The sequence below is a fragment of the Crinia signifera genome, chromosome 2 (assembly GCF_055691185.1).
Source record: "Crinia signifera chromosome 2, ASM5569118v1, whole genome shotgun sequence".
Taxonomy (NCBI): Eukaryota; Metazoa; Chordata; class Amphibia; order Anura; family Myobatrachidae; genus Crinia; species Crinia signifera.
In genome coordinates this window covers 253,639,392-253,666,025 of record NC_139218.1, presented here as the reverse complement: position 1 = coordinate 253,666,025, position 26,634 = coordinate 253,639,392, and the positions used below count along the sequence as shown (strand labels likewise).

Below are 26,634 nucleotides of genomic sequence, written 5' to 3'. Positions count from 1 at the left end.
ACGTCCTGGAAAGCTCTCCATTTCCTGGCCCATGCACGCATTCAGGAGCTTGGTCATCCACCTTACAGTCCAGAATGGGTGGGTGTACAGCGCTAGGTTTATCTGAAGAATTGCACTACCACATGTATATATATAAGTATAACATTTTATTAATACAATGAATAGTTATAAATGAGAGCTCTCAAAAAAAATAAAATAAAATATATAAAAACCAATTGATTAAACATAGGCTCTCTGATGTAGAATGGGCTCCACAATGTAATGCACTTAGCACATTATATTTACCAGGAGGAGACTGGAAGGTATGTAAATTCTCCTTGATGGTACGGCTGTATAGAGATATGTCCTGATCCGGAAAAGTGGCCAGTAGATCCAGGTGTCAAGATGAATATGTAGTAGGCAGTCCTTAAGGTATATGTATACCTGGCTTTGTATTGCTGATGGCTGCCGAGAATGTGAACGTCCTGGAGGTAGAAGTAAACTGGTCCGGAGATAAAGTGCAGGATACTGTGCAGTCCTGGTATGGTGCAAATAGGCAATAAAGTGCAGTGGAGAAGTGCTGAAAAGCTGCTCAACGCGTTTCGACGCTAGCCTGCGTCTTCATCAGGAGCTTGGGTATGGGGTCTTATCCAAAGGACCCTGTATTTATACCCTGAATTAATGGTTCCCATGATTGCAGGTGTGGGAACTTCAATGGTAATCATGTTAAATACTGATAAAAACATACATCAAATACAATAAAGAACAAGCATGTGGTAAGTATGCACAGGAGGAATGTGCAGAGATCTATTATTATACACAGTACAGGCAAAAAACACATTTAAAAAAAACAATATGGTGTTCATGTGACCATGTCACATGATCTGGACTAGTCACATGGTCCCGGAAGTGTAATATGTCTCAGAAGAGATCTAATGGTGTGGAACTAATCGGTTTATATTCACAGTTATAGTAAGTGTCCACAGCGCTATACATCCCTAAGGGATGCTTTATAGCGGATATTTCAATCTGAGTACCTTAGATGTATTAGACTAAACTCCGTGGTCAGTATATATATCCGGTTGTCATACTTCCGGCTGGCGGAAGTTCTTATGGTTGGCGGAAGTGGCTGAGCTTAGATTAGGGTTGTAGACATCCTGGATGTTGCTGCACTGTGATAGATGTTACTATGCCGCCCGTTGGTTAGGTCACTTCCGCCGGAAATGACGATCTTGGATGGCGGAAGTTTGATTCCGTTTATCTGCATTGGTTGGCATTATCATTACATTCCAATATATTGGGAAAGAAATAACATTAAGCGAGAACGAAGATACGTCCCCAAAAAGCATATAACAAAGGACAAACATGAAAATAGATAAATGAAAATCAAGAATATAAAAAATTATTAAAATATACATAAATAGGGATAAGTAATTGGGCTATTTCATAGAGAGAGTTTAATAGGTCAGAAGGTCGTATGGCAAGAGAGATTGGCTTTATCTAAGTGTAGTATATGGAAAGACAAAATAGATCTCAATATTATCAACAGATATCGAGTAGAGCAGAATTCCTGCAATTTCATGCATTATTTTGATATGGTATTTTTATTTTATTCATTAAAAATATTTATATTTATATTTTTGTGTTTAAGCATATTTATATATTTTTATATATTTAGATATTTTCTATATAAAAAATATTTTATTTTAGGTGTATGTATATATGTCTCCCCCGAGGATTCACCCACAGTGATGATGTATTTAATATATGACATGTACATTTAAGTACCAGACGGGATGCAGTTAAAATCCTGGCGGTCGGGATCCCGGCGTTCAGAATCCCGACGCCAGAATCCCGACCGCCGAAATGCCGACACATTCTCCCTCCTGAAGTGTCCACGACACCCCTGGAGGGAGAATAAATTAGCGTGCCGAGCGTAGCGAGGCACCGGGCCCGCTGCGTGGCGAGCACAGCGAGCGCGCAAGGGGGGGCGATCCACGTCCCCCCCTTGTCTGCATTTCGGCTGTCGGGATTCCGGCGTCGGGATTCTGAACGCCGGGATTCAATACTGAATCCGTACCAGACACATAAGTAAACTAAGCTGTGGCGAGATCCTCAGGCTATAAATGATTCACATAGTTCTATAAACCCAAAGTTCAAATGATATATATCAAAAATAAAAGGGGGGGGGGTAGAAAAGAGAGAGGACTAAAGAAGGAAGATAAATATCGATATATAATCACAATACACTATTTAGCTCTAAAGCCTCATTGAGGCCATCCGGATGTAAACTGTTTAATTTAAAGGTCCAGAAGAATTAAACAGTTTACATCCGGATGGCCTTAAATATAAATATTTTTAATGAATAAAATAAAAATACCATATCAAAATAATGCATGAAATTGCAGGAATTCTGCTCTACTCGATATCTGTTGATAATATTGAGATCTATTTTGTCTTTCCATATACTACACTTAGATAAAGCCAATCTCTCTTGCCATACGACCTTCTGACCTATTAAACTCTCTCTATGAAATAGCCCAATTACTTATCCCTATTTATGTATATTTTAATAATTTTTTATATTCTTAATTTTCATTTATCTATTTTCATGTTTGTCCTTTGTTTATGCTTTTTGGGGACGTATCTTCGTTCTCGCTTAATGTTATTTCTTTCCCAATATATTGGAATGTAATGATAATGCCAACCAATGCAGATAAACGGAATCAAACTTCCGCCATCCAAGATCGTCATTTCCGGCGGAAGTGATCTAACCAACGGGCGGCATAGTAACATCTATCACAGTGCAGCAACATCCAGGATGTCTACAACCCTAATCTAAGCTCAGCCACTTCCGCCAACCATAAGAACTTCCGCCAGCCGGAAGTATGACAACCGGATATATATACTGACCACGGAGTTTAGTCTAATACATCTAAGGTACTCAGATTGAAATATCCGCTATAAAGCATCCCTTAGGGATGTATAGCGCTGTGGACACTTACTATAACTGTGAATATAAACCGATTAGTTCCACACCATTAGATCTCTTCTGAGACATATTACAATTGTCACTTCCGGGACCATGTGACTAGTCCCGATCATGTGACATGGTCATATGAACACCATATTGTTTTATTAAAATGTGTTTTTTGCCTGTACTGTGTATAATAATAGATCTCTGCACATTCCTCCTGTGCATACTTACCACATGCTTGTTCTTTATTGTATTTGATGTATGTTTTTATCAGTATTTAACATGATTACCATTGAAGTTCCCACACCTGCAATCATGGGAACCATTAATTCAGGGTATAAATACAGGGTCCTTTGGATAAGACCCCATACCCAAGCTCCTGATGAAGACGCAGGCTAGCGTCGAAACGCGTTGAGCAGATTTTCAGCACTTCTCCACTGCACTTTATTGCCTATTTGCACCATACCAGGACTGCACAGTATCCTGCACTTTATCTCTGGACCAGTTTACTTCTACCTCCAGGACGTTCACATTCTCAGCAGCCATCAGCAATACAAAGCCAGGTATACATATACCTTAAGGACTGCCTACTACATATTCATCTTGACACCTGGATCTACTGGGCACTTTTCCGGATCAGGACATATCTCTATACAGCCGTACCATCAAGGAGAATTTACATACCTTCCAGTCTCCTCCTGGTAAATATAATGTGCTAAGTGCATTACATTGTGGAGCCCATTCTACATCAGAGAGCCTCTGTTTAATCAATTGGTTTTTATATATTTTATTTTATTTTTTATGAGAGCTCTCATTTATAACTATTCATTGTATTAATAAAATGTTATACTTATATATATACATGTGGTAGTGCAATTCTTCAGATAAACCTAGCGCTGTACACCCACCCATTCTGTTTGTTTTCCATAATTGGGAGAATTACACACTCCCCGTACAGCAGCTTTGACTGTGCCTGTGGTTCTTTCTTCTTTTTCTTCACCTTACAGTCCAGACTTGGCCCCCTGTGACTTCTTTGTGCTCACAACAAATAAAGTGCAAGATGTACAGTATGGAATCTGTTTTGAGTCACCAGAAGAATAAGTCAAATTATTCCAACAACACAATGCTGCTGGTACGGCAGAGTTTAAAATTACATAAACATATTAATAAATAAAGGACAAAAAGACAAAAAAACATTATAGTCAATATGACAGCTAAAATGTAGTGCTATATGCAAATTACTATTTACACGTGAACAACAAAATTACGCTGGAGCCATTGAGATCTGTTTCAGTGTAAATACAATTATACAAAATTCTGATGATAAATTGCTACACTCAACAGAAGTATAAAGTATTTAGGAGCATGCTTTGCTAGTTTCTAAATTAGATATTTTATTATCCATAGACATACAATGGAATTGCTTAAAAAGGGGGGCAGGGTGCCGGGAAGTACTATTTTTAAAATCTTTTTATTTTATTAAATATGAAATTAATTTTTTACCGCTGAACACGCATATTTTATTGAAGTATATATATGTTGAATAAATTGGTGAGGAAGCGGCATCACAGTAATGCCCAGCATTTTATGAGTGTCTCAATGACATCAGCGCCCATCTCCTTTTCAGTTTATACTGACTTATTACCCATGGCAGGAGAAATCATTGGATGGTGAGTGCCCATTGACTGATTTCTCCTGCTAGTGTCCACATGCAAGGGGATGTGTTAGCGAACACATGCCCTCACATGCTACTGAGGGGCTTCAGACGGCAGAGGGGCAGGCATTCGCTGGGGCGGTGGGCAGTGCTTACCAGCCCCCCAGCCATAGGCCCATTGTGTGCAGCTTTACACTGTGTTTGCAATTCACATTTGCATCGCTATTCCTCATTCGCTCTGAGTGTCCCGTGCCATATGGTGTAGCAGAATAAGTGAGGATACATCTTGGTTTAGGCACTACAGGATGGGCTATGGTCAAGCTGTGGAGGTGGGAGGGTTTGGGTTGAGCAGCAGGAGTGTTAGGGTTAGACACTATGGGGGCAGATGTATTAAGCCTGGTGAAGAGATAAAGTGGAGAAAAAGTGGAGATAAAGTAGAAGGAGATAACACAACAGCCCATCAGCTGTGTTTGAAAAATAACAGTTGAGAGTTGATTGGCTGGTGCGTTATCTCCTTCTTTATCTCTACTTTTTCTCAACTTTATCTCTTCAACAGGCTTAATACATCTGCCCCTATGGGAGCTAGACACTAAAGGGCTACTGTTAAGGTTAGACTCTAAGCAGGATGGTTATGGTTAGGCTGCTACGAGGTAGAGTTAGGCTACAGGTAAGAAGAGCAGGTTTGACAGGTAGGGGAGAGGGTTAGGATACATACTTATGAGGTGCATCGGGATGCCACTGTTTGTCTTCTGACCAGCTGCTTTCTAAGCAGCAAGATCCAGACCAAACCTGACCAGACTGTTGCTACCTTTGAATACAGGTTGAGTATCGCTTGACCGAAATGCTCAAGACCACGAGCATTTTGGACAAGGTATTTTTCCAGATTTTAGAATATTTGTTTTTTTCCACATTTACCTGGTCCCCTGGTGGTGCCTTGATACACATCCACGGTGTCCCACGGCGGCCTTCACCCGTGGACGCCGGGGGGACACCGTGGATGTCGGGGGACCATTGAGGCAGGGGACGAGGTAAGTATGAAAAAAGGGGCGGGTGGCAAGCACACACAAAAAAACACAAAATATTCTGGAAAACCACGGTTTTCGGAATATTTCGGTTCTTGGAATACACGGATAAGGGAGACCCGACCTGTATTATTTCTGCCTGATGATGCAATGAAATCTCCATTCAATGGGGTATTATCCATGTTTAACACAGAATCCAACATTTTCTGTTATACAGGATTTTTTTTACCAATTTCTCTATCATTCATTCAATGTACCTAGAGAATTCTATATTGCTTCTGGTGAAGTGTAATTCTTTGCAAGCTTAAGTGCTGCAGTATGTAAAAAAAAAAAAAGGCTTACTGTATTATATTTTTTTCTGCTGTGATAATAATTATAGTTTTAATTATTCTAGATATAATTTGAACCAAAATGTTGAAATAGTTTGTTCTTAGTGTGTAATTACTATTCTAATGGGTAAAGTCTCAAAGCAAAATCCCTGTTTTAATTATAACCCAAGAAATTCAAATATGGGATAATTAATTATATAAATTAGATATTTTGCATTACTGTAGCGAGTGCATTTAAGTTAATAACTAGTACCTATGTGTAATGTTTTTTTAATATGATAAATAGTCGAAGGATCTTTTTTTCAATGAGAACATTAAACTTTTGTTATGTTGCCACAGTATCACTGGTGCACGCAGGCAGGGGTTGTAATAATGGCAGGGGTCATGGCCAATGAGGGAGATGTGGACAGGCCCCCTTCTTACAAAGCAATAGTCTGTGTGCACGTTGGGGGTGGTGGGAGGAATTTGCTACGATACATTTATTGTGCGGCGTAGAGGTAGGTGCTCATTGGTGTGCGACTGACTGTTGCCTCTCTTCCTAGGCCCCCCGCACACAGAAAAGTTATTTCCACTTCTGGACCTGCAAATTGTAGTGTAATGAGCAGCATTTTCAGATTTTGCCAATAAAGCAGTGGGTCTCAACCTTGGTCCTCAGGACCCCCCAACAGTTCCCGTTTTCCAGGTCTCCACACAGAATCACAAGTAAAGTAATTAGCGCCACCTGTAAAAATGTGTCTGAATAAAAAGTGCACCTGCAGGGTGAACTGGAAAACGTGAACTGTTGGGGGGTCCTGAGGACCGAGGTTGAGAGCCACTGTATTAGAGGCACGGCTTTCTATAGTTCATGATGCCAAGCACTTTGGGGGACAACAATATGCATATATTGTAAATGATTAAATCCTATCATGCTAATGTCATATGTAAAGTTATTGTGTGGGGATAATTGGTTAATATTTTGTATACTATGGCAATAGGAAATATGACTTAATGATACTAAACCAAAAAATATCACTTAATTTGTTGTGAAAGACAAAAACTGTACAATACGGTTTTTTCATGAATATTGACTATGATTAACCCTTTGAGAGCCAACGTTTCTGTGAGAAATATGCAAAATATCTGCTAAAAATGCCAGCGTCGCTCAATATTTAAGCTACAATGAATTGACTTTTGCCGGCAATAACTAAAAGTGATTCATATTCCTGGACTATGACCCTGGCATTTTGAGCCGATATTTTGCATATTGCTCACAGCAAAGTTGGCTCTTAAAGGGTTAAGTTACTTACCCATAATGCCATGTTCCATATCCTAAACCTGACTAGGATAAATTAAAAAGATGCTTTGTGTAGGAAGTAATTTTTATTTAATCAAATATATTAAAAACTTTATTTGCCTATAGTTTTATGCAGATAAAACTAGAACAATAGATTAAATAGCCCAGATCTAAACATTTCAGCTACCATTGAACAGCACTTTAATATCGACTTTGGCACATCATTTTTAGATCCTTTAGTCTTTAAATGCAAAAAGTAAAATTTATGTATTTTCATATAAAATACGCATTAATCAATTTCATATAAAGGGCAGGGAAGTATATTGTCATTTATATGTAGTTTATTGATGCAAATTTAAACTTGCCTGAGATGAATTGCAATACCATGACTTCATATAATAGGTTATGATATGGGATAACCCACGCACATCACATAAATCATAAAAGGAGGCAACAGAAACAGGAAATCTTGGTACATGCTTAAAATAGGATTTATATTTTTCTGCTGGTGTTCCGGCAAACAAACTGCTGGAAAATTGCATTTGCATGGGATATTTACACTTAAATACAATATACATGTTAAAATCAACAGATTACTGTCTTGTGCTTGGAAAATATAGGGCTGTTGCTTATTTTTCCTGCATGCTCATTTGAAGGCTAGTCTTATACTGTGTGCTGACTGGTACTAGCTGCTTGGCTAGGATGGTTTAAAGAGAAATGAGCCCTTGTGCAAGGTTCATACAGGGCCCCTCCTCTACAGCAGTGCAGGTCTCCAGAAACATGGCACCTGTACAGAGCCAGATTAAGGCCTGAATGGGCCTGGATCTGAAAATGATCAAGGGCCTAGTATGCGCAATAATAGGAGTTGTGGCCAGGACCTAATTATGTGGGTGGCGTGACCAGTGTTCTGTTTGGGTGGTCTGCTCATGGGTGTGTCTCTATTTGTGTAAATACTTTAAACTAATTATATATGCCTGGAAAAGGCAGGGGCTGGCATAGGAAAAATGCAGGGATATATATTGCCGGGTGCACTCCAAAGGTGCACCCGCAGGATGCCGATGTCCTAAGATACTTGCGGGGTGAGGTGGCACTCCAGTCATAAAAAAAATACTGAAAGCCGAAACTTGGTAGACAACATTTCAGCACCTTTTATGTGGTCACCTAAGTTTACCACACCATATACCCCTTATACAAATCATGCAACACAATAGTAACCCCCTTATACTGTACTTGCCTCTTACACATTATACCACATGGAATGAGCCAAAATTCACACCGATTGAGCCAAAATTCACACTATGCCCCACCGATTAAGGCAAAATTCACATTTTGCCACATGGATTGAGCCAAAATACACACTATACCAGGCATGTCCAAACAGTGGCCCTCCAGCTGTTGTGAAACTACACGTCCCAGCATGCCTTGACATAGTTTTAGCATTCCCTAATAGCAAAACTGTGGCAATGATGAGACTTGTAGTTTTACAACAGCTGAAGGGCCATAGTTTGGACATGCCTGCACTATACCAAACAGATTGAGCAATAATGCACAATACGCTTCACAAATAGGGGCATTGCGCGCGCATTAAAAATTTACACCATAATGCCCATTACATGTTAAGCCTCACACCATAATCTCCATTACATATTATGCCAAACACCATAATGCCTATTAAAAATTATGCTACATAAGTGTTGCTTACCTACATGTACATTGCCAGGAGTTCCATGCTCGTTGCCATGTGGGATTACATGCTCATTGCCAAGGGGGAATACATGCTCGCGGTAACTGGGGGACAGCTGCTGCCGGGCAGAAATGACAGCCGGGCAGAAAACAGGGGGCTGCCCAGCTGTATTCAGTGCACTGCATGACATGGCTATTTAAAATAATACCCCTTTCACACCAGAAAATGCAGGGATTTACCCGGGAATATGGTCCCAGGATCATGCAGGGACATTCCCGGACTGGCCCCTTTTACACCAGCCTAGTCCCTGCATTTTCTGGTGTGAGGGGGAGAGAAAACCACCCTCACCCCCTTTAAACAACCAGTTATATCTTTGGAACCAACTGACCCATTTACATGTAGGCTTCGAATGATTTTGGTCCCGTGAAACAACATGAACAGCCATGAAATTACATTTCAGAAATGAAAAAAAAAATTGGTTTACCTGCAATATCTCTAGAACCAATGAACCCATATGGACCAGGTATCAGATTGAAGGCCCAGCGATTTAGGTTCGACTGAGATCAACCTCAATTAGCGGGAATCAGAATCAGCGGGTCCCATGTTATCCTATGGGGAAACTTTCCAGGTTTGCCTGGCGGTATCTCCGGTTCCCAGGGGGCTAGCAACGCGGGGCTGGGCTCGTTGGAAAGCCCTGGCCCACAGCTACAAAATAGGCCTATTTGGAGAGTGGGCCTGGAGCTGTAGCTCCATCAGGCCCATTGGTAATCCGGCCCTGCACCTGTACCATGTTTAGTGGGGACTTTTTGGTACTTGTTTCCTAGCACGGCGCCAGCAATAAAAATTGTATCCATCGGGTCCAAAAAAATCACGTTGATCGTATCGCATGCAACCAAATCGCATGCAATGCGATCGACACAATTTTTACATTGGAACCAATGTAAAATGGTCCCTGAGACCCGATTTTACATTGGGGCGGCGGTACGCATCCACCGACCTTTTCATACCCCCATTATCCACGTCGGCGTGGAGTTGATTCTATGTAGTGTGGCGAGCGCAGCGAGCCACCGAGCCCGAAGCGTGGCGAGCGCAGCGAGCTCCGCGATCTCCGCGAGGGGACGCTTTGGGCTCGGTGGCGAGCTACGCTCGCCATACATGATCTGTCACGGCCAGTGTTCTTTGGAGAGAGGACACTGGTGATGACTAGATTCATACTGCATGCAGTATAAATCTAGTCCAGCGAAATCAACCCGCGGGACCGTGCATCGCCATCACTGTGGGCCATACACACAAAGCAATCCGTGCTTCATTTCTAAGGGATCTAGTCCGATCACCCTGTGTGTGTGCCCCATTACCATGCTTATTGTGTTTGCCTCTTATCCTGCATGCTTCTTCTGACTCAACTCAGATATTAGTACGCCACCAGAGCCAATCTCTGCTCTTGACACTGATTCTCCTCAAGAATGCTGCCTGAACCGACCTCTGCGTGTGACCTTGACACTGCTATTAGTATACTGACAGTGGTAATCTCTGCTTGTGACTCTGACTCTTCTATTAGAGAACTGCCTGAACTGACCTCTGCACATGACCTTGACACTGCTATTACTATACTGACAGGAGTAACCTCTACTTGGGACTCTGACTCTTCTATTAGAGCACTGCCTGGACCCACCTCTGCTTGTGACCTTGACATTTTTATTATTTTTTTGCCAGGAGAAACTTCTGCTTGTGACTCTGATTCTCTTATTAGAATGCTACCTGGACTGACATGTGTTTGTGACCTTGGTACTGCTATTAGTACACTACAAAATAGGAGCCGGGAGAGCAGGGAGACAGAGAGCCGCAGGCAGCGCAGACTGATTCCCCGCTGTTACCCGCTGCGTCTGCCCCGGCGAAAGGTCCCGGGGCAGACGCAGCGGGTAACAATAGCCCCGCAGCCCCCCCCCCCGCCCCTGGCGCCCTCACCTTCCAAGCGCCTCCCCACCACCACGGGGGCTGTGGGGCGATAGTTACACCACTGGGTGTCAACTTAAGGTCTGTCGACCTTCAGTGGCCCAATGCATGTCGACCTAAATTGGGTCGCCCGAATGGCCCATACCCGTTGGATTGCACTTATAGGGTGGTATTCAATCCCGGGTCACGACTGTCCGGCCGCCCCAACAGTCACAACCCGGTCCCATTCTCAGCCCATTCGACTGCATCTTGACAGGCGGTATTCAATGCCTCATCTGCCAAGTGCCGGAAAGGGGGCATGGCCTCGAGAAACGGTCATGGATTGTCGAGATCTAGCTGTGAGCTCCACAATTCACGGCCATTCTCAGCAAAACGAGCCCAACTGCTTTTAAAGTCTCGCTTGTTTTGCCAAAATGCCTGTTCAATGCTGTCAGGAAAGACAGCATTGAATAGGCGCCCGCCACTATTTCCCCTGTCGGAAATTGCGGCGGGGGATTGAATACCCCCCCATAGAATACTTGAACTGCCTTTACCTGTTAGGGAGGGTAGTGGTCTTCTGCAGTAAAAGGTGGTTTTTGTTGCAGGCTAGAAACTCAATGTGTACAGTATGTGCAATAACACCTGATGTTATTATTTATTTTTCAATGCTTGAACAAAACATTTCTAAACATGAAAATAATGGGAGCTTCAAGCTGTTACTGTGATGATTGAAATTGCATGCTAATACGTGTTTCACAGTGTCCAAACACACAAAAGAATAAAAAGTATTTTTAGTAATTGTAATGGAATTAAAGTGAACCTGCTTAGCGGGTATTCCAGATACAGTATTGAATGTACTGTATATAATATTACACATATGTGCAAAAAAATGTTTTCTACTCTACAGCCTTAAAATACTGTATGCTCTCTCAATACATCTTATGGTGTGTACACACGTTAGATGTGCCTTAAGATCCTATCCACGATCTGATCAGATAGGATCGTGGATAGGATCTTAAGGCACATCCGATTTGCATCCTATCTTGACTATATAGTGCAGATCTGCACTATATAGACAAGGCAGCCAAGACTTTCTGGCTTCCGATACGTGAACGCGCATCGGGATCGGATCGGGATCGGATCGGGATCGCAAGGGTTAAAACCCTTGCGATCTGCATCCGATGTTGATCCGATGCCGATCCGATGTTGACTATATCGTCAACATCGGAAAGGAAATCGGACCATGTGTACACAGCATTATTAAAGGCTGACAAACAGGCTTTATACTGTAGTAGTACTGAAAATCTAAAAATACAATGGACCCGGGGCTGGTGCAAGGCTTCTCAGCAACCCAGGCAAAACTTCTGCCCACCCCAAATCTAAACCCTATTCACTTTCCAGCCCTTCAAAGTGATAGCATGGAGGTGGCGAATGACATTCCACAGCCGCTACCTGCACGGGTTATGCATTCATAGATAGGTCGCTGTTACTGCCAGGTATCATTGTGCCCCAGCTGAACTTACATTGAGAATCTGCACAGAAATTAAATAGGAAGCAGGTGTAAAAAGCTTAAGATGTAGAGAGTAATTAATGTGGCCTTTAGTGGTCAATAATACTAATGAATTGCTTAAACATCTCCTAGCAGTCCATTCTTTAAAAGAGAGAGAGTACTTACATTATGTTTTGCATTTTTTAACATGCAGCAATCTTAATCTGAATCTTTTACTTTTAACTATTCTGATCTAATGCAGCAATAAATATATTTAAAGGTGAGTTAAATTGGCATGTAAAATTATTAAAGTGAGAAAGTGGCTAGTAGGAACAACTTCTCATATAAAAGTTAGAAGGCAGCCTTTTTACTGATCAGATTGAGCAGTGTTTGACATATGGACATTACCAAAAATAGATTTTCTCCTAGGGCTGCATTTGTCCATCACAGCTTGTGTCTGCAAACTGAAACACAAGAACAACTTTCACGTGAAAGAAGTCTAGTAGATGTTCTAAAGTGCAGTAACAACTGCATTGAACCATGGTGTGAATTGTATAAATAGAATGTTTATAATCTGCCTAATTGTTTGCATATCACAATTATTAATGTTTGGAATAATATTTTTATTTTATAGGAATTCATTTATAAAAAAAATGAATAGGATATCAAGTGATTTGTGCACTTGCCTCATTACTTTGGAACAAATAAAGTAATCTCAATTAAATACATGTAATAAAATGTGTTGTATTTCTAGGCCTAGTGGTTTCTTAATTCCTCATGCTATAGAATAGTTATAATCTATAATGAATTCTAAAGATAAGGTAATGATCCATGTGTCATTTAATGGAGACACCTTCACATGTTAATTTGTCTTCTAAAAATAAGCTGCCTCTTCTGTAGGATACAAATTACTGACTTTTTTTGATGAACACGATTCATCTAGTTAGCCAAAAGAAAAATAATGACCATGACATTGGTAAATGTTCTATAGTTACAATACATACCTCCCAACTCTCCGTTTTTTGAGGGACCGTCCCAGTATTTTGAGGCAGTCGGAAGTCCCCCCAGCTTGAAGGGAATAGACGTGCACAGTGTCTTTTCAGCATTTCAGAAGACTGGAATATCTGGGCGTGGCCTGAGGATGCATCATCCTGCGAGGCCACGGCCCCTTTCCATAGGTTACACTCCTTTTTGGGTGCTCGTACGGCGGAGTGTCCTGTTTAGAAGTTTGCATATGTTGAGAGGTATGCAATATACTGTAGGTATTGTTCTAGATATACTCAAGTGATGCATAAACTAATGAAGTAACAAATAAGGGTATGTTATAAAGTCAACATTTTCAGAAAGTCAACATTGTGAATGTCAACAGTTGGCATGTCAAACATTTTCATCTACTTGTATCCCTATCCTTATCCCTGCACTAAACCATAGACTAACCCCAAACATTCACAATGTTGACATAATGATAATGACAAAAATGTGCCTATGTGGACATTTAGACCATGTTGACTTTTTTGTGTTGGTATCCTGAATATTAACATAATGACTGCATTCCTCAAGTAGCATTCATTCAGTCAAAAATAAGACAGCAGGTCCAAGGAGGTAGACATCAATAGGAATAACTTCCAATATTTATGTGCCAGTAGTTGTGTTATTGTACGGGGCTATACTCTTTTTGACCGCTTAGTGCAATACCCCTGATTCTCATTTGCTTACTCCCAGTTCAAAAATAAGCCCATAATTGGAAATAATATGATTTACAATTGATTTATTGCGCTACTACTGACTCCATATTACTACTCACTAAATAAGCTTTATTGCCTGTACCAAGATGGCCACTGGGACTAATACTGAGGAGAGCAGAGCCTTCCACCAAGCTGCAGTGAGACCTGTGATTACAAACTCTTTTAGATGATGCTCCAGAATCTGGCACCACTATCCAGTACTTGAATACACTCACCTGAATGGGGAGTTGTATGACACTCCACTCCCACTCAAGCTGTGCTCCATTTACCAATGTGTATATCAGTGACTACAGCTGTACCTTATTTATGTTCAATAAAAACACTGCTCCTAGTTGTAAGGCACCTGCTGTTGTGTGCAGAAACACTGCTACATCCTCAATCCTATGCACATATTTTAAAAGTTTATGGTCCCATGCACACATGTTCCAAACTATTAGAACCCCCACCAAAGCACATAGGTGCCATATTGAGCACTTGAACAAACAGTGTAGTGCAGTGTAGTAGCATAGCAGCAGATCAGGGTACAGAAGATGCCCAATTATGTCTTTATGAAGTTTGCATACGGAAGCTATACCAATAATGGAGTTTATCAAGCAAAAAGTTGCAGAGATTTCCACAACCTGGAAATTTGCTATGGAAACTCAATTGAAGTTTGAGGGATTATAGAAAGTGACAGTAGTTCCCAGATACACTCCAAACCCAGATGACATAGGGCCATTGGTACTATTGACTTATGTGTGTAGAACAATATGTGTACACTATAATACTTAGGGATATTCAAGCTAAAGACATGCACAATGAGGAGTGGTTCACAACTTTAATAACAATCAATCAATTTCTTATAGCTACTAAAGTTGAAACAATTAAAGCTGGATTGGGAATTTAAACAAAAACAAGTCACAGAGAAGCAAGATGTGCTTTAGATACCAAAGACAGTGACAAATCTTATAGCCACCAGTATCCTAGAACAGTCAGGCCACAGAGTCACTTCACTAAATAAGAAGGTATTGTGTAAAAAGGGTTCATCATAGCTACAAGCACAAGAAGCCAGCAATTGTACGTCCTCGACACACAGCACTGCTGTACAATGATGAGAACTTAGGGCCTTATTCTATTTAACTCTTTCTGACAAAATCCTTCTTAGACGGACAAAACCATGTGCACTGCAGTGGGGGCAGATGTAAAATGTGCAGAGAGAATTAGATTTGGGAGAGTTATTTTGTTTCTGTGCAGGGTAATTACTGGCTACTTTATTATTGCACTGCAATATAGATCTCACTTTGAAGTAAAACCCCACCCAAATCTAATTATATCTGCACAAGTAACATCTGCCCCACCTATAGTGCACATGGTTTTGTCCATCTAAGAAGGATTTTGTCAGAAAGAGTGAACTAGAATAAGGCCCTAAGTCACATTCATTGGAACTCTGGCATAGATGATTTGGTCTACAATAGTGTTTCAAAGATACAGAATGGAATGGTCACAGAAATGGCAGTGACTAGCACAGAAAAACCCATATCTGAGCGCTGTATTGTATGGGAACAAAGTTGTCAGCCATTTCCCAAAACAGTAAACCAAACTACAAAACCACTTGAGATTGTACATGCAGATGTGTGTGGTCTAATAGATAAATAAAGTCAGCTTGGTACTTTGTGGATTGAGATACTTTCTGACATTCTGAGGTGACTCCCATGTTCACAGAATCAAGGCCTTGAGATCTGATAATGGAGACAAATGCCTGAACTGAGAGGTTCTAATTCTTCTTACAAAAATATGGAATAGAGCATCAATTGACCAATGCCCATACTCCTGAACAAAATGATACAGTATAAGTAAACAAGCAAACCATACACTGGTGGAGAAAGCGAGATACTGTATATGCTGAAGGAGGCCTAGACAAATAGATTTTGGCATAAACCATGTCCACAAAGCTTTATCTCAAAAACTATATCCATACTGTTGTTTGCCTCCATATACCTAAAGAGAGTAGACAGACGCTGTAATACAATTTGGTGAAATGGATAATGCTTGGCTACGTCAATGAAGGCAAAGGTTACATATTATTGATTCCAAGTCTAATGAATAAGCAGAGCAAGTATGTATCATAGGACAGGCCAGAAACTGTATATGTATCTGAACATGTTAGTTCAGCCACAGAAAAGGTCTTCTGTAATATCAAATATCAGCAATCTATTGCAACAAATACTGCATATAGTAAACCTGTGCTATGATCCGGAGTATTAAGACACTGTATTTACATTTGCATGCTGGCACTATGTTCTACTCCCAATGTGCACTTTTGCTGCTCATGGGTAGTGTTGTGATCTGCTCGTGGGCAACGCACTAGGTGCATACTAAGGAGCTACTCAGAGCTTCCCTCGGTGTCCTGTTGACGCTGAACATTGCTTCCTCTCTGGCTCTCCAGGGTTCAGGCCTGCCCTCTTCCATGCCAAATTTTGATCCAAAACTAAGACATTGGTGCAGCTATGTTGGACAAAGTCACCTAGCTGTTATCTGACATTCCAGTCGTTGTTCTCATACACCTGATCACAGCAGACAAACACTAGCTACTGACACCTATGAAGAGAGCAGCCTGGCGACTCCCAAATTGCCAGTACAACATTGTAATCAGCTCTGTGCTGAGGTCCCTGATACTATAGGGTCAGTTTGGTTCCAGTCCATTATCCAGTTCCAGTCTTGTTATCTGCTGTCTCTGTTATTCTCTTGCTTTCCAGTTTCAGTCTGATAAATTAAGGAGACTTCAAACTTAAATATTTATCTGATTTCAGTCTGGTCACCTATCCGGTTACAGTACAGCCACCCATTCGATTCCAGTCTGGTCATCTATCCAGTTTCAGGATAGAGGATCTTTTACAATTCACCTATACAGTTACAATTAAATCTCTATCCAATTGTCAATTATGTACCACATCACTATCTCAGGTTCCAGTCTATAGTCACCACCATCTGTTTCCAGCAGGGAACTCAAGTTCAAGACTGAGTTATAATAAAGTAATATCACATGCTCACACCTTTGGGTCTAATCACCTGATTACCAACCACCTACTGAAGTCCATTTGCCAAACCTTCCTGTAGTATGCTGCACTCCATAGTTGGAGTTGGATAAAGCCTGCATGATTCCTCCATACTCAAGCTGCTTTATCTCCAGCCCCTCACGCATTCCCCACTCAACCGAAACCCTCATGTTCCAACAACCTGAAACCATCCACCTGCATCTGGATGGTGAGCTGTATGTTACCCTGCTTCTCTCAATCTGCCAGTGTGTATAATAGTGAGCATGGCTATACCTACTTTATCTTTCATAAAACTACTCCACTGGTCAAGTAACGGACTTGTTTCTATCTGTAAGGTATCTGTAGTTGTGTTCAGAAACTCTTGTACATCCTGAAGCCTGTACACACACATTTCCATCATGTTTACCAAATGATGAGTTCAGATGGATCCATCCATGCCAGGCCTTCATGATAGCCTGAATCTCTTATTAGATTGGTATTTGAGAAATATGTTGAAGAACATAACAACATTTGAGGAACCACAATTTAGATTTATTACACAATTTCTTAAATTCCCAACATAGTCAACCAACGAGATTGTGATCAGAATTAAATTAAGTAAATTTACATTCTACAAGAAGATTGACTTGTAATGTTATTTATACATCTTAGACGTAGCCCTTTCACCTGGTACAAAATGTTCTGTCTTGAACATTCCACTTAATTTAGTATTGCAGTTATCTGTAATTAATTAATTAAATTATGTGAATCAATTCATTTAGCAAAGGTTACTGCGATATTAAATTAAGTGGGAAGTTTTAGAGCTGAGCTTTTTATATTGGGTAGAAGGGATCCTGTTGTAAAGTTTGCTTAAGTAATAAAACTAACCAGGTATTTTTATTCTTTTGAGCCATAATTGTAGACATGATATATTCTACTTATATGTTCTTGTAGCCTAATTATAAGTAATCTGTCTCATTTGTTTAGCTCAGACTCTCAAGATCACTCAACCTAGAATTTCGAACACAATATATTTCAAAGAATTAGGATCTGGTTCTGGTTTGGAAATACTGTAAATTAAAAAATCAACAACAATAAAGTAACTATGTACCTGGGCAAAACCATGTTGCACAGTAGGTGGAGCAGACATAAAATGTGCAGAAAGATTTAGAATTTTGTGTCGGGTGTGTTCTAACTGAATTTTAAACTGCAGTGTAAAATACAGCTATATAGCATTTGTTGGCTACATACAAAAGCAGCCAGTATTTACCATCACAGAAAAAATATAGATGTATTTGCTCCAGATGCAAAGTTACATGCCTTTTTCTTTACTTCCAAATCAGAATCAGTGCCTTACAGTGGTTATACAGTACAATGTATACAGTGTGATACTATTGCTGTATATACAAATCATACATAACATTAAAACCACTGAAAGGTGAATTGAATAACATTAAATACCGCAATAAAATGTCACCTGCCAAAAGGTGGGATATATAAGGCAGCAAATGAATTTGAAAAGTTGGAGGCAAGAAAGTAGTAAACCATAAACTATAGCATAGTCATAACCATGTACCGTATATAAGCCAACTTTTTCAGCACTTTTTTTATGCTAAAAAAATCCCCCTCGACTTATTCTCGAGTGAGGATCCCACTTACCTATTCTCCAGGGCAGTGCGGGTGTTCTCCGGTCTCTCCCGCTCACCTGCGGGCGCATGCAGCCTCTGTGGGTGGTCCGATGACTGCTGATATCACCGCTCTTCTTTTCTCCTGCACGCCAGCAGCCTCTGTGTTGTCCGTGCCATCAGTGCCAGATTAAGCCTTCGGGGGGCCCGGGGCACTTTAGACAGGGGGGGCCCCTTGCACTTGTCATTACTGGCCGCAAACTGCACGGGGAATATTACACTGTCAAAACACAGAGTAAAGGCAGTATAAACTTGGTCAATGGGTAACTTCAGGGGAGATGGTATATGTATGTATATATATGTATATGTATATGTATGTATATATATATATATATATATATGTGTGTGTGTATGTATATGTATGTATGTATGTATGTATGTATATACACACACATACACATACACACACACACCCTGTGTTTGTCCCTCTGCACCTTACTCTGTAGGAGACCTCACAGTCCCAGTGCTGCCTCTGATTAAAAACCCTCCCATGACTAGGCTGCTGTTATACATGGGCCTGAGAAGCATGTAATGAGCTCCACCAATCAGAGCACAGCACAAACATCTCAGCCTCTGCCCTCTGGTGCAAAGTGTCATGGGACTTAGTCAACTCCCAGTAATGCACTGCACACTTGGCTTCCAATGCTCAGCACCATTAATCATTGTCACATTGGCAGATAGGTGAAGCTGCAGCACTACCCCACTCCCATGCACAAAACATGCCAACCACAGGGGGCCCCTAGCTGGAGGGGGGCCCAGGGGCACTGACCCCTTGTGCCCCCATTATAATCCGGCCCTGCGTGCCATACTGGGCAAGCATCTGTTCGCTTCTGTGTGCTGGTGGTACCTGGGGCACTCCGCATCCTTGTCAGTTGAATGTCAGATGCAGCCGCTCTTCTTCTCCTGCTCTTCTCCATGGCTGTGATCAATGACATAGCCTTTACAGTCTTACCCATGCTTGGTCACGCCCCCTTGCTCCGCTCAAGCATTGCTGAATACTGGTCTTGGATACACAGTACGTTTATTTACAGTACTCAGTCTGCTGTATTTTATTTTATTTTGTTTTTACTAACCCCTATCTGGACCGAGTGTTGACTATGCTAGCATATAGCGGCATGTGTTAGGGCTCATAATATACACGCTGCGTTGTGTACGCACTATGTTACTGCATGTGTTGCGTTAGCACTTCCCATACATATGCGGTAACACTCTGTAACTGTTTTTCTTTGAAATAAATATTCAAAAACATTTAATCTACTGATGCCTCAACTAATGTAATTTTATTGGTATCTTTTTAAATTTTAAATTTACCAGTAGCTGCTGTATTTCCCACCCTAGGCTTATACTCTAGTCAATATGTTTTCCCAGTTTATTGTGGTAAAATTAGGTGCCTCTGCTTATATTCTGGTCGACTTATACTCGAGTATATACGGTATATTGTCAGAGGCAGCTGCTGCCCAAAGCCTGCAGGGTGTAGCCAGACAGCACCAATAAAGATACATGTAATATACTGTATGTACTTGCAGCCTTACCTGGGGGATCAGCATGCCTTTCCCCCAGACTTCTGTGCAGCCAGCACATATAGCACATACTGTACACCATTACATGAATGTTTATATGTTCTGACCAGCTCCTCTTGCAGTCTTTGGAAAGTGCTGCATTCCATGATCATCAAACCCCACTGTATATTATATAGGAACAGTTCCTTTTGCTACCATTCATAATACATTATTTATTTATTTTAAAATAGCTAAAAATGTGATTGCTTAAGTATTCAGACTATGTGCTATGGAAGATCCTAGTTTACATACATCAAAGATATTACCCACACAAATGGTTTTTAATTAGACTCTTCCAGTAAATCATTAAAAAAATGAGCTGAAATTACAATATGTGCCCAAGATCCCCAATACAATGAATAATTTTCTGGTGCATTACTTTTATTTTCTACATTTGTTATTGCATAATATATGAGCATATTAGATACAGTAATTTGGAGTTGTAACTCAGTTTCTCCCTCCCAAGTCCCTTTTTAGTTTGAATTTAGGCCTATATAGGTGTATATCTGTTTTAGAAGGGGATTGACTTGCAAAGACGCAGGTCACAAAAAAGCAAAATGTGCTTTTTGGGCACACTCTTTGTATATAATTATGTGATGTAGTATTAATTCATTAAAACGTAACTTTTATTAAGACTTTACCTAAAAGAAGGATGACTATCTAACTCTTCTTTGAAAAGAAAAATTCTCACTTGAAAAAGAAAAAGATTAAAATGTCCGCAAATGCCAGTGTTTGCTCTGCTATGAATGAGTCAGAGCATAAATTGGTCAGGCATGCAGTTAACGTTACTGGTCATGGGCATTCCTTTTGTAACACTGCCTATTTAGTGAGGCGTTGTGTGACCGTGATTACTCACTCCCTCTGATTATTTTTCAGGGCAAGTGCTGACAATTTTGTTGTGACTAATTGTGGAATATATGTCCTATTGTGGTCGCTGTCAGATTGCTCCTTGTGTTCAACGCTTGTGGTTATGTATTGATGGTCTAATAGGTCTAAGTATTTGAACCATTGGTTTAATTATTCGCTGTGCAACGGACAATCAAAATAGCCATGTGGGGGTCTTGGCTCACATTCATTAAAGGAATCTCACACACAGATGGGAATATTCCCCTGCAGTAGGTTTCTCCTTGGCATCATGTCATGACCAACTCTGCGTGTACCATACCAGGTGTTCACCAGGGACTTAGCCTCTGATTACTTGTCTGGCCCCCTATATATTCTATTGTTATATAGAAATATCTAGGGGTATACAGGTACACTGTATGTTGTGGTCTCCGTTATACGATGTCAGGTTGACTGCTATGAGAAAAAAATAGATAGAACACTTCTGCTGTCAGGTCAGATATAGTGCACTGCTAGACGCATCAGGGATGACATATATCTGACCCGACAGCAGAAGTGTTCTATCTATTTTTTTCTCATAGCAGTCAACCTGACATCGTATAACGGAGACCACAACATACAGTGTACCTGTATACCCCTAGATATTTCTATATAACAATAGAATATATAGGGGGCCAGACAAGTAATCAGAGGCTAAGTCCCTGGTGAACACCTGGTATGGTACACGCAGAGTTGGTCATGACATGATGCCAAGGAGAAACCTACTGCAGGGGAATATTCCCATCTGTGTGTGAGATTCCTTTAATGAATGCGAGCCAAGACCCCCACATGGCTATTTTGATTGTCCGTTGCACAGCGAATAATTAAACCAATGGTTCAAATACTTAGACCTATTAGACCATCAATACATAACCACAAGCGTTGAACACAAGGAGCAATCTGACAGCGACCACAATAGGACATATATTCCACAATTAGTCACAACAAAATTGTCAGCACTTGCCCTGAAAAATAATCAGAGGGAGTGAGTAATCACGGTCACACAACGCCTCACTAAATAGGCAGCATTACAAAAGGAATGCCCATGACCATTAACGTTAACTGCATGCCTGACCAATTTATGCTCTGACTCATTCATAGCAGAGCAAACACTGGCATTTGCGGACATTTTAATCTTTTTCTTTTTCAAGTGAGAATTTTTCTTTTCAAAGAAGAGTTAGATAGTCATCCTTCTTTTAGGTAAAGTCTTAATAAAAGTTACGTTTTAATGAATTAATACTACATCACATAATTATATACAAAGAGTGCGCCCAAAAAGCACATTTTGCTTTTTTGTGACCAGCGTCTTTGCAAGTCAATCCCCTTCTATTCAGTTGTATTCTCTGAATGTTTGGGCGCACCACCAATTGATGACTAGGAGATTTTTCGTCAATAGTTTCAAATATTGGTCTTTCAAAATTAGTCTAACATAATTACTTGATATGAACCACAGTCTGTGCGGATCCACCCTCCACTTACATTACAGTATATCTGTTTTAGTCATTTAGTTTTCTGTTGTTTTTTTTAATATTTACACTTATTATTGCTTTTCTACTCTACTATAAGTATACCTGACTTTTGGTCATACTTTGGATCTGCAGGAAAACTGTACAAAGTAAGACCACAGAGAGTCTAAGATACAATTATACACTTACACAGACTAGTATCTAAGTGCTTCAAGTGCTTGGGTATCACAGTTTGCACTATTGGATCAATTATAGAAGATACATAATACCACCCAGGCAATGCATAGACAATGCTGTCCCCTAGACGCTTCATTACAGCAAGAAGGAGACTTGTGAATGAAGCCATAGACATGCCAAATATCAATTGGAAGGATCATTTAGTTGCTGAAACTGGAGAGAATGTGCATTAGTAAACCATATCAAGAAATCTGCTTACTGTAAGGGATGGTGGCTAGAAAGAAGCAATTGTTACAGAATAAAAAAACATCAAATCAGGGGTTGATGTATCAAGTATAAAAAAGAGTTGAAAAGGTGTACATAACAAGCAATCAGCCTTGAGGTAGCATTTATCACATGCCCTGTTTGGTAACAACCACATCCCTACCTCCCAACTGTCTCAGTTTTCGAGGGACTGTCCCATTTTTTGGGACGATCAGGGCTGGAAATGGTTTTGGTGGAGGGGGGCATTGGGGTCCCTGCTGCCTGGCACTTCTCTGCTGAGCACACAGCATTTATTGCCAGAGACAGAGGAGCAGAGCTGCTGGCCATGCCCCCAGAGCAGCAAAAATGGGGGTGTTGCGTCACGGGAGCACAGTGTACATATATCACACCCCCAATTTTGGCCGCACAACTTGGCACTCGTGGGGTCCTGAAGTTGGAAGGTATGACCACAGCCCCTGCACCCACAGTAACTAGGTATGCAATGGTCATATATTTAGGTTATAATAACATTGAAATGCAAAAAAATATATCTGTACCTGTAACTTTGGGCCTGATTCTGGTTCACTTGCAAAAGCAAATTCTCTCTCTAATGGACAAAACCATGTGTAATGCAGGTGGGGCAGATGTAACAGGTGCAGAGATCGTCACATTTGGGTGGGGTTTGTACTTCACACTGGTGTCTATATTGCAGTTTAAAAATAAAGCATTCAGTATTTACCCTGCATGGAAACAAAATAACTCACCCAGATGTAGCTTTCTCTGCAATCTTACATCTGCCCCACCTGTAGTACACATGGTTTTGTCCACTAGAGCGAGAATTTACTTTTGCAAGTGAACCAGAATCAGGCCTTTTGGACTTTATTCTGGTTGACTCACGAATTTTGCAGCCTTGGGAGTACACGCAAAGGGTCATATAAAAGATTGCAGAACAACATTAATCATGCATTGCTTATGTGAGCTAATCTTTTTGTAGAACTGTTTCTCTATTACTGATTTCATCATGTATACGTCACGGCAACCATTTTGTATTTTTTTTCCAGTCATTGTAGCAAACTTACTATACAGACAGGAAGCTTTAGAGCTGCAAGTAATCTAGATATTGTTAATATTGTTGTCTCACACAACCCATCATTTTATATCTAAAATGTACTAAAGGCAACTGAAAACTGAATGTTTTGCTTGTTGTGTATACTTACAGATCTGTCTTATTGTTTGAAATGTTCAATAAATGTACTTTTGTGGCTGCCAACTACAGTAATAAAAAGGCATCTGTGAGAACACTATAAGTATTGTTCATTGTGCAAATCTTGGTCCAGTTTCACAAAAATTTGTGGGCACTTCAGCCAATATGCCAAAGGCTCTAAAGTACATCATGAGCTGCTAACGCAAAAGTCTCTCTCTGAACACTAGCCAAAAGAAAGTATTTGTTCTCAGTGTAGTTTAACATGCCATATGCTGCATGATGACATCAGAGGTGACCCACTTTAGGACAATAAGCCCTACTGGCAGACTGTTCACTTCACGTTTCCATTGCAGAAAGTCAGCTGTACCTAACGTATACTGATTGCTGCATATTTCCAGAGGAGGAACAAGGCTGCTCCAAAAAATTATAATGGAGTTTATTTCATTGCATGGTGGAAGGAGCAAGGATATGATATAGCCAATAGCTAAAAATCAGATATAGGAAGGACAAGACAATGAGGTATATTGGACTACAACCTCAGGTCTCCACATAAAGATAGGCCAATTATAATGACAATACTACAGTATATGATCATGACCAGCCAAACAGCTGGCCACACAGTCAATGTTAAATCATAAATATTAAAATTGTATTTCATGGCCAACAGCCAGCAGTGGCCAGTGTCTTCTACCCTTAATTGTATATTTAGTAGTAAACAAAACAATATTATTACAGCAGGAAAAGGTCAGGCCATTTGCTTGCCTGAATGCCAGAACCTATGCATAACCAAAACTCTATTACCAGCATTGTACATTCATTTACACACCCATTAAGAAACTCTTCAAAAGACGTACATTGGCTCAGGGCTTCCATTGTAACCTTTGTACTAACTCTCCAGTTGATTCTATACTTACCTCCAGGCTTCTCGGTGAAGCCAGTATACCTCAGTTGTCTTCTTCTCAGAATCTTTGACTCTATTCTCTGGCCACATACAGTCATGGCTAATAGAACTCATTTTTTTTAACCTTACACTGGTATTTTGATAGTCCTCCTACTACTTGATCATTAATAAATTGAATGAAGGATGATCGATTTGCTCTTTATTCATGCACCTTTTATGTAAATGGTTTCTTTCTTCACCAAAAACATTATTTACAAAAACAAAAACCTGAAACAGAGTTTCTCATCGCAGTGATAGAAAATATATGTAAGCAAAGTGTTTTTAAAAAATGTGTTGGAACGGAACTACTGTGCCACCTGTGGTATTCAGTCTAACGGTTGACAATAACCATGTTAACTTCAAAATGTCATTGTGGTTTACTGATGTTTTCATTCGAGCGTGTTGCCTCATGTTCTGTCTGACTGGTGCTGATTGAATGTACAGTATGTGCAGAATTAGAATGTTACCAGATTACCATGAATATGTTAAGTAAATATTTGTTTGGCATAGTGTCATGATAACTCCATTGAAAGTCTGACATTTTTTTTTCTTTCTGTCACAGAACAAAGACTTCAGGGTGGTCTCCACCCACTGGGACCTGGAGTTTACCTCAGGGACCACCTTATGGATGGGAGATGGCGACAAACAGAGACGGGAGAGACTTCTTCATCAGGTACACAGCATGTCTTTTATTACAGTATACAGTATTATGCAGCCGGATGGAGCAGAGCCTATAGCAGTGCAGGGGTGAGTACAGCTCACTAGCCAATGACTGTCTGCTCCTAAGGTACAGTAGCACTGCAAGGCTCTTAAAAGAGATTATAGCAAGGTAAAATTACAGGTTTTAGGAGCTAAGAAGGGGTGAATGTCCTCCACCATATCTCACTTACACAGTAGCAAGATGGCTGAGTTTGTGCAGATATATTATCAGTGACCATCTTGGTTATGGAGTTATTTTTGTAGACTTCGCTTTAGCCCACTTTAATTCTAACAGTAATTAAGGGGCAGATGTATAGTATTAAGGGCCAGATTGTCTAAGCTTTAAAAGTGATAAAATGGAGAGTGATAAACAGCCAGCCAATCAGCTCCTGTCTGACATTTTCAAACACAGTTTGTGACATGGCAGGTAGGAGCTGATTGGCTGGCTGTTTATCACTCTCCATTTTATCACTTTTGAAGCTTAGAGAATCTAGCCCTAATACTGGTGAAGAGATAAAGTGGAGATAAAGTAGAAGGTGATAATGTACTAGCCAATCAGCTATGTTTGAAAAATGACAGTTATATGTTGATTGGCTGGTGCATTATCATCTTCTACTTTATCTCCACTTTATCTCTTCACCAGGCTTAATACATCTGCCCCACTGTCTCTTCTGTTTAGCC

At 40.5% G+C, this 26,634-nt stretch overlaps 1 protein-coding gene across 3 annotated transcripts in view; it reads left to right on the top strand.

The window, feature by feature from the left end:
* The window catches only part of FRMPD4 (FERM and PDZ domain containing 4), a 395,081-nt gene that overhangs the window by 189,571 nt on the left and 178,876 nt on the right, over positions 1-26,634 (top strand). For all 3 annotated transcript variants that reach the window (XM_083174315.1, XM_083174316.1, XM_083174318.1), the window contains one exon: positions 25,817-25,927. In XM_083174315.1, the coding sequence (XP_083030441.1) occupies positions 25,817-25,927 (111 nt within the window). The remainder of the gene's footprint in view (positions 1-25,816; positions 25,928-26,634) is intronic.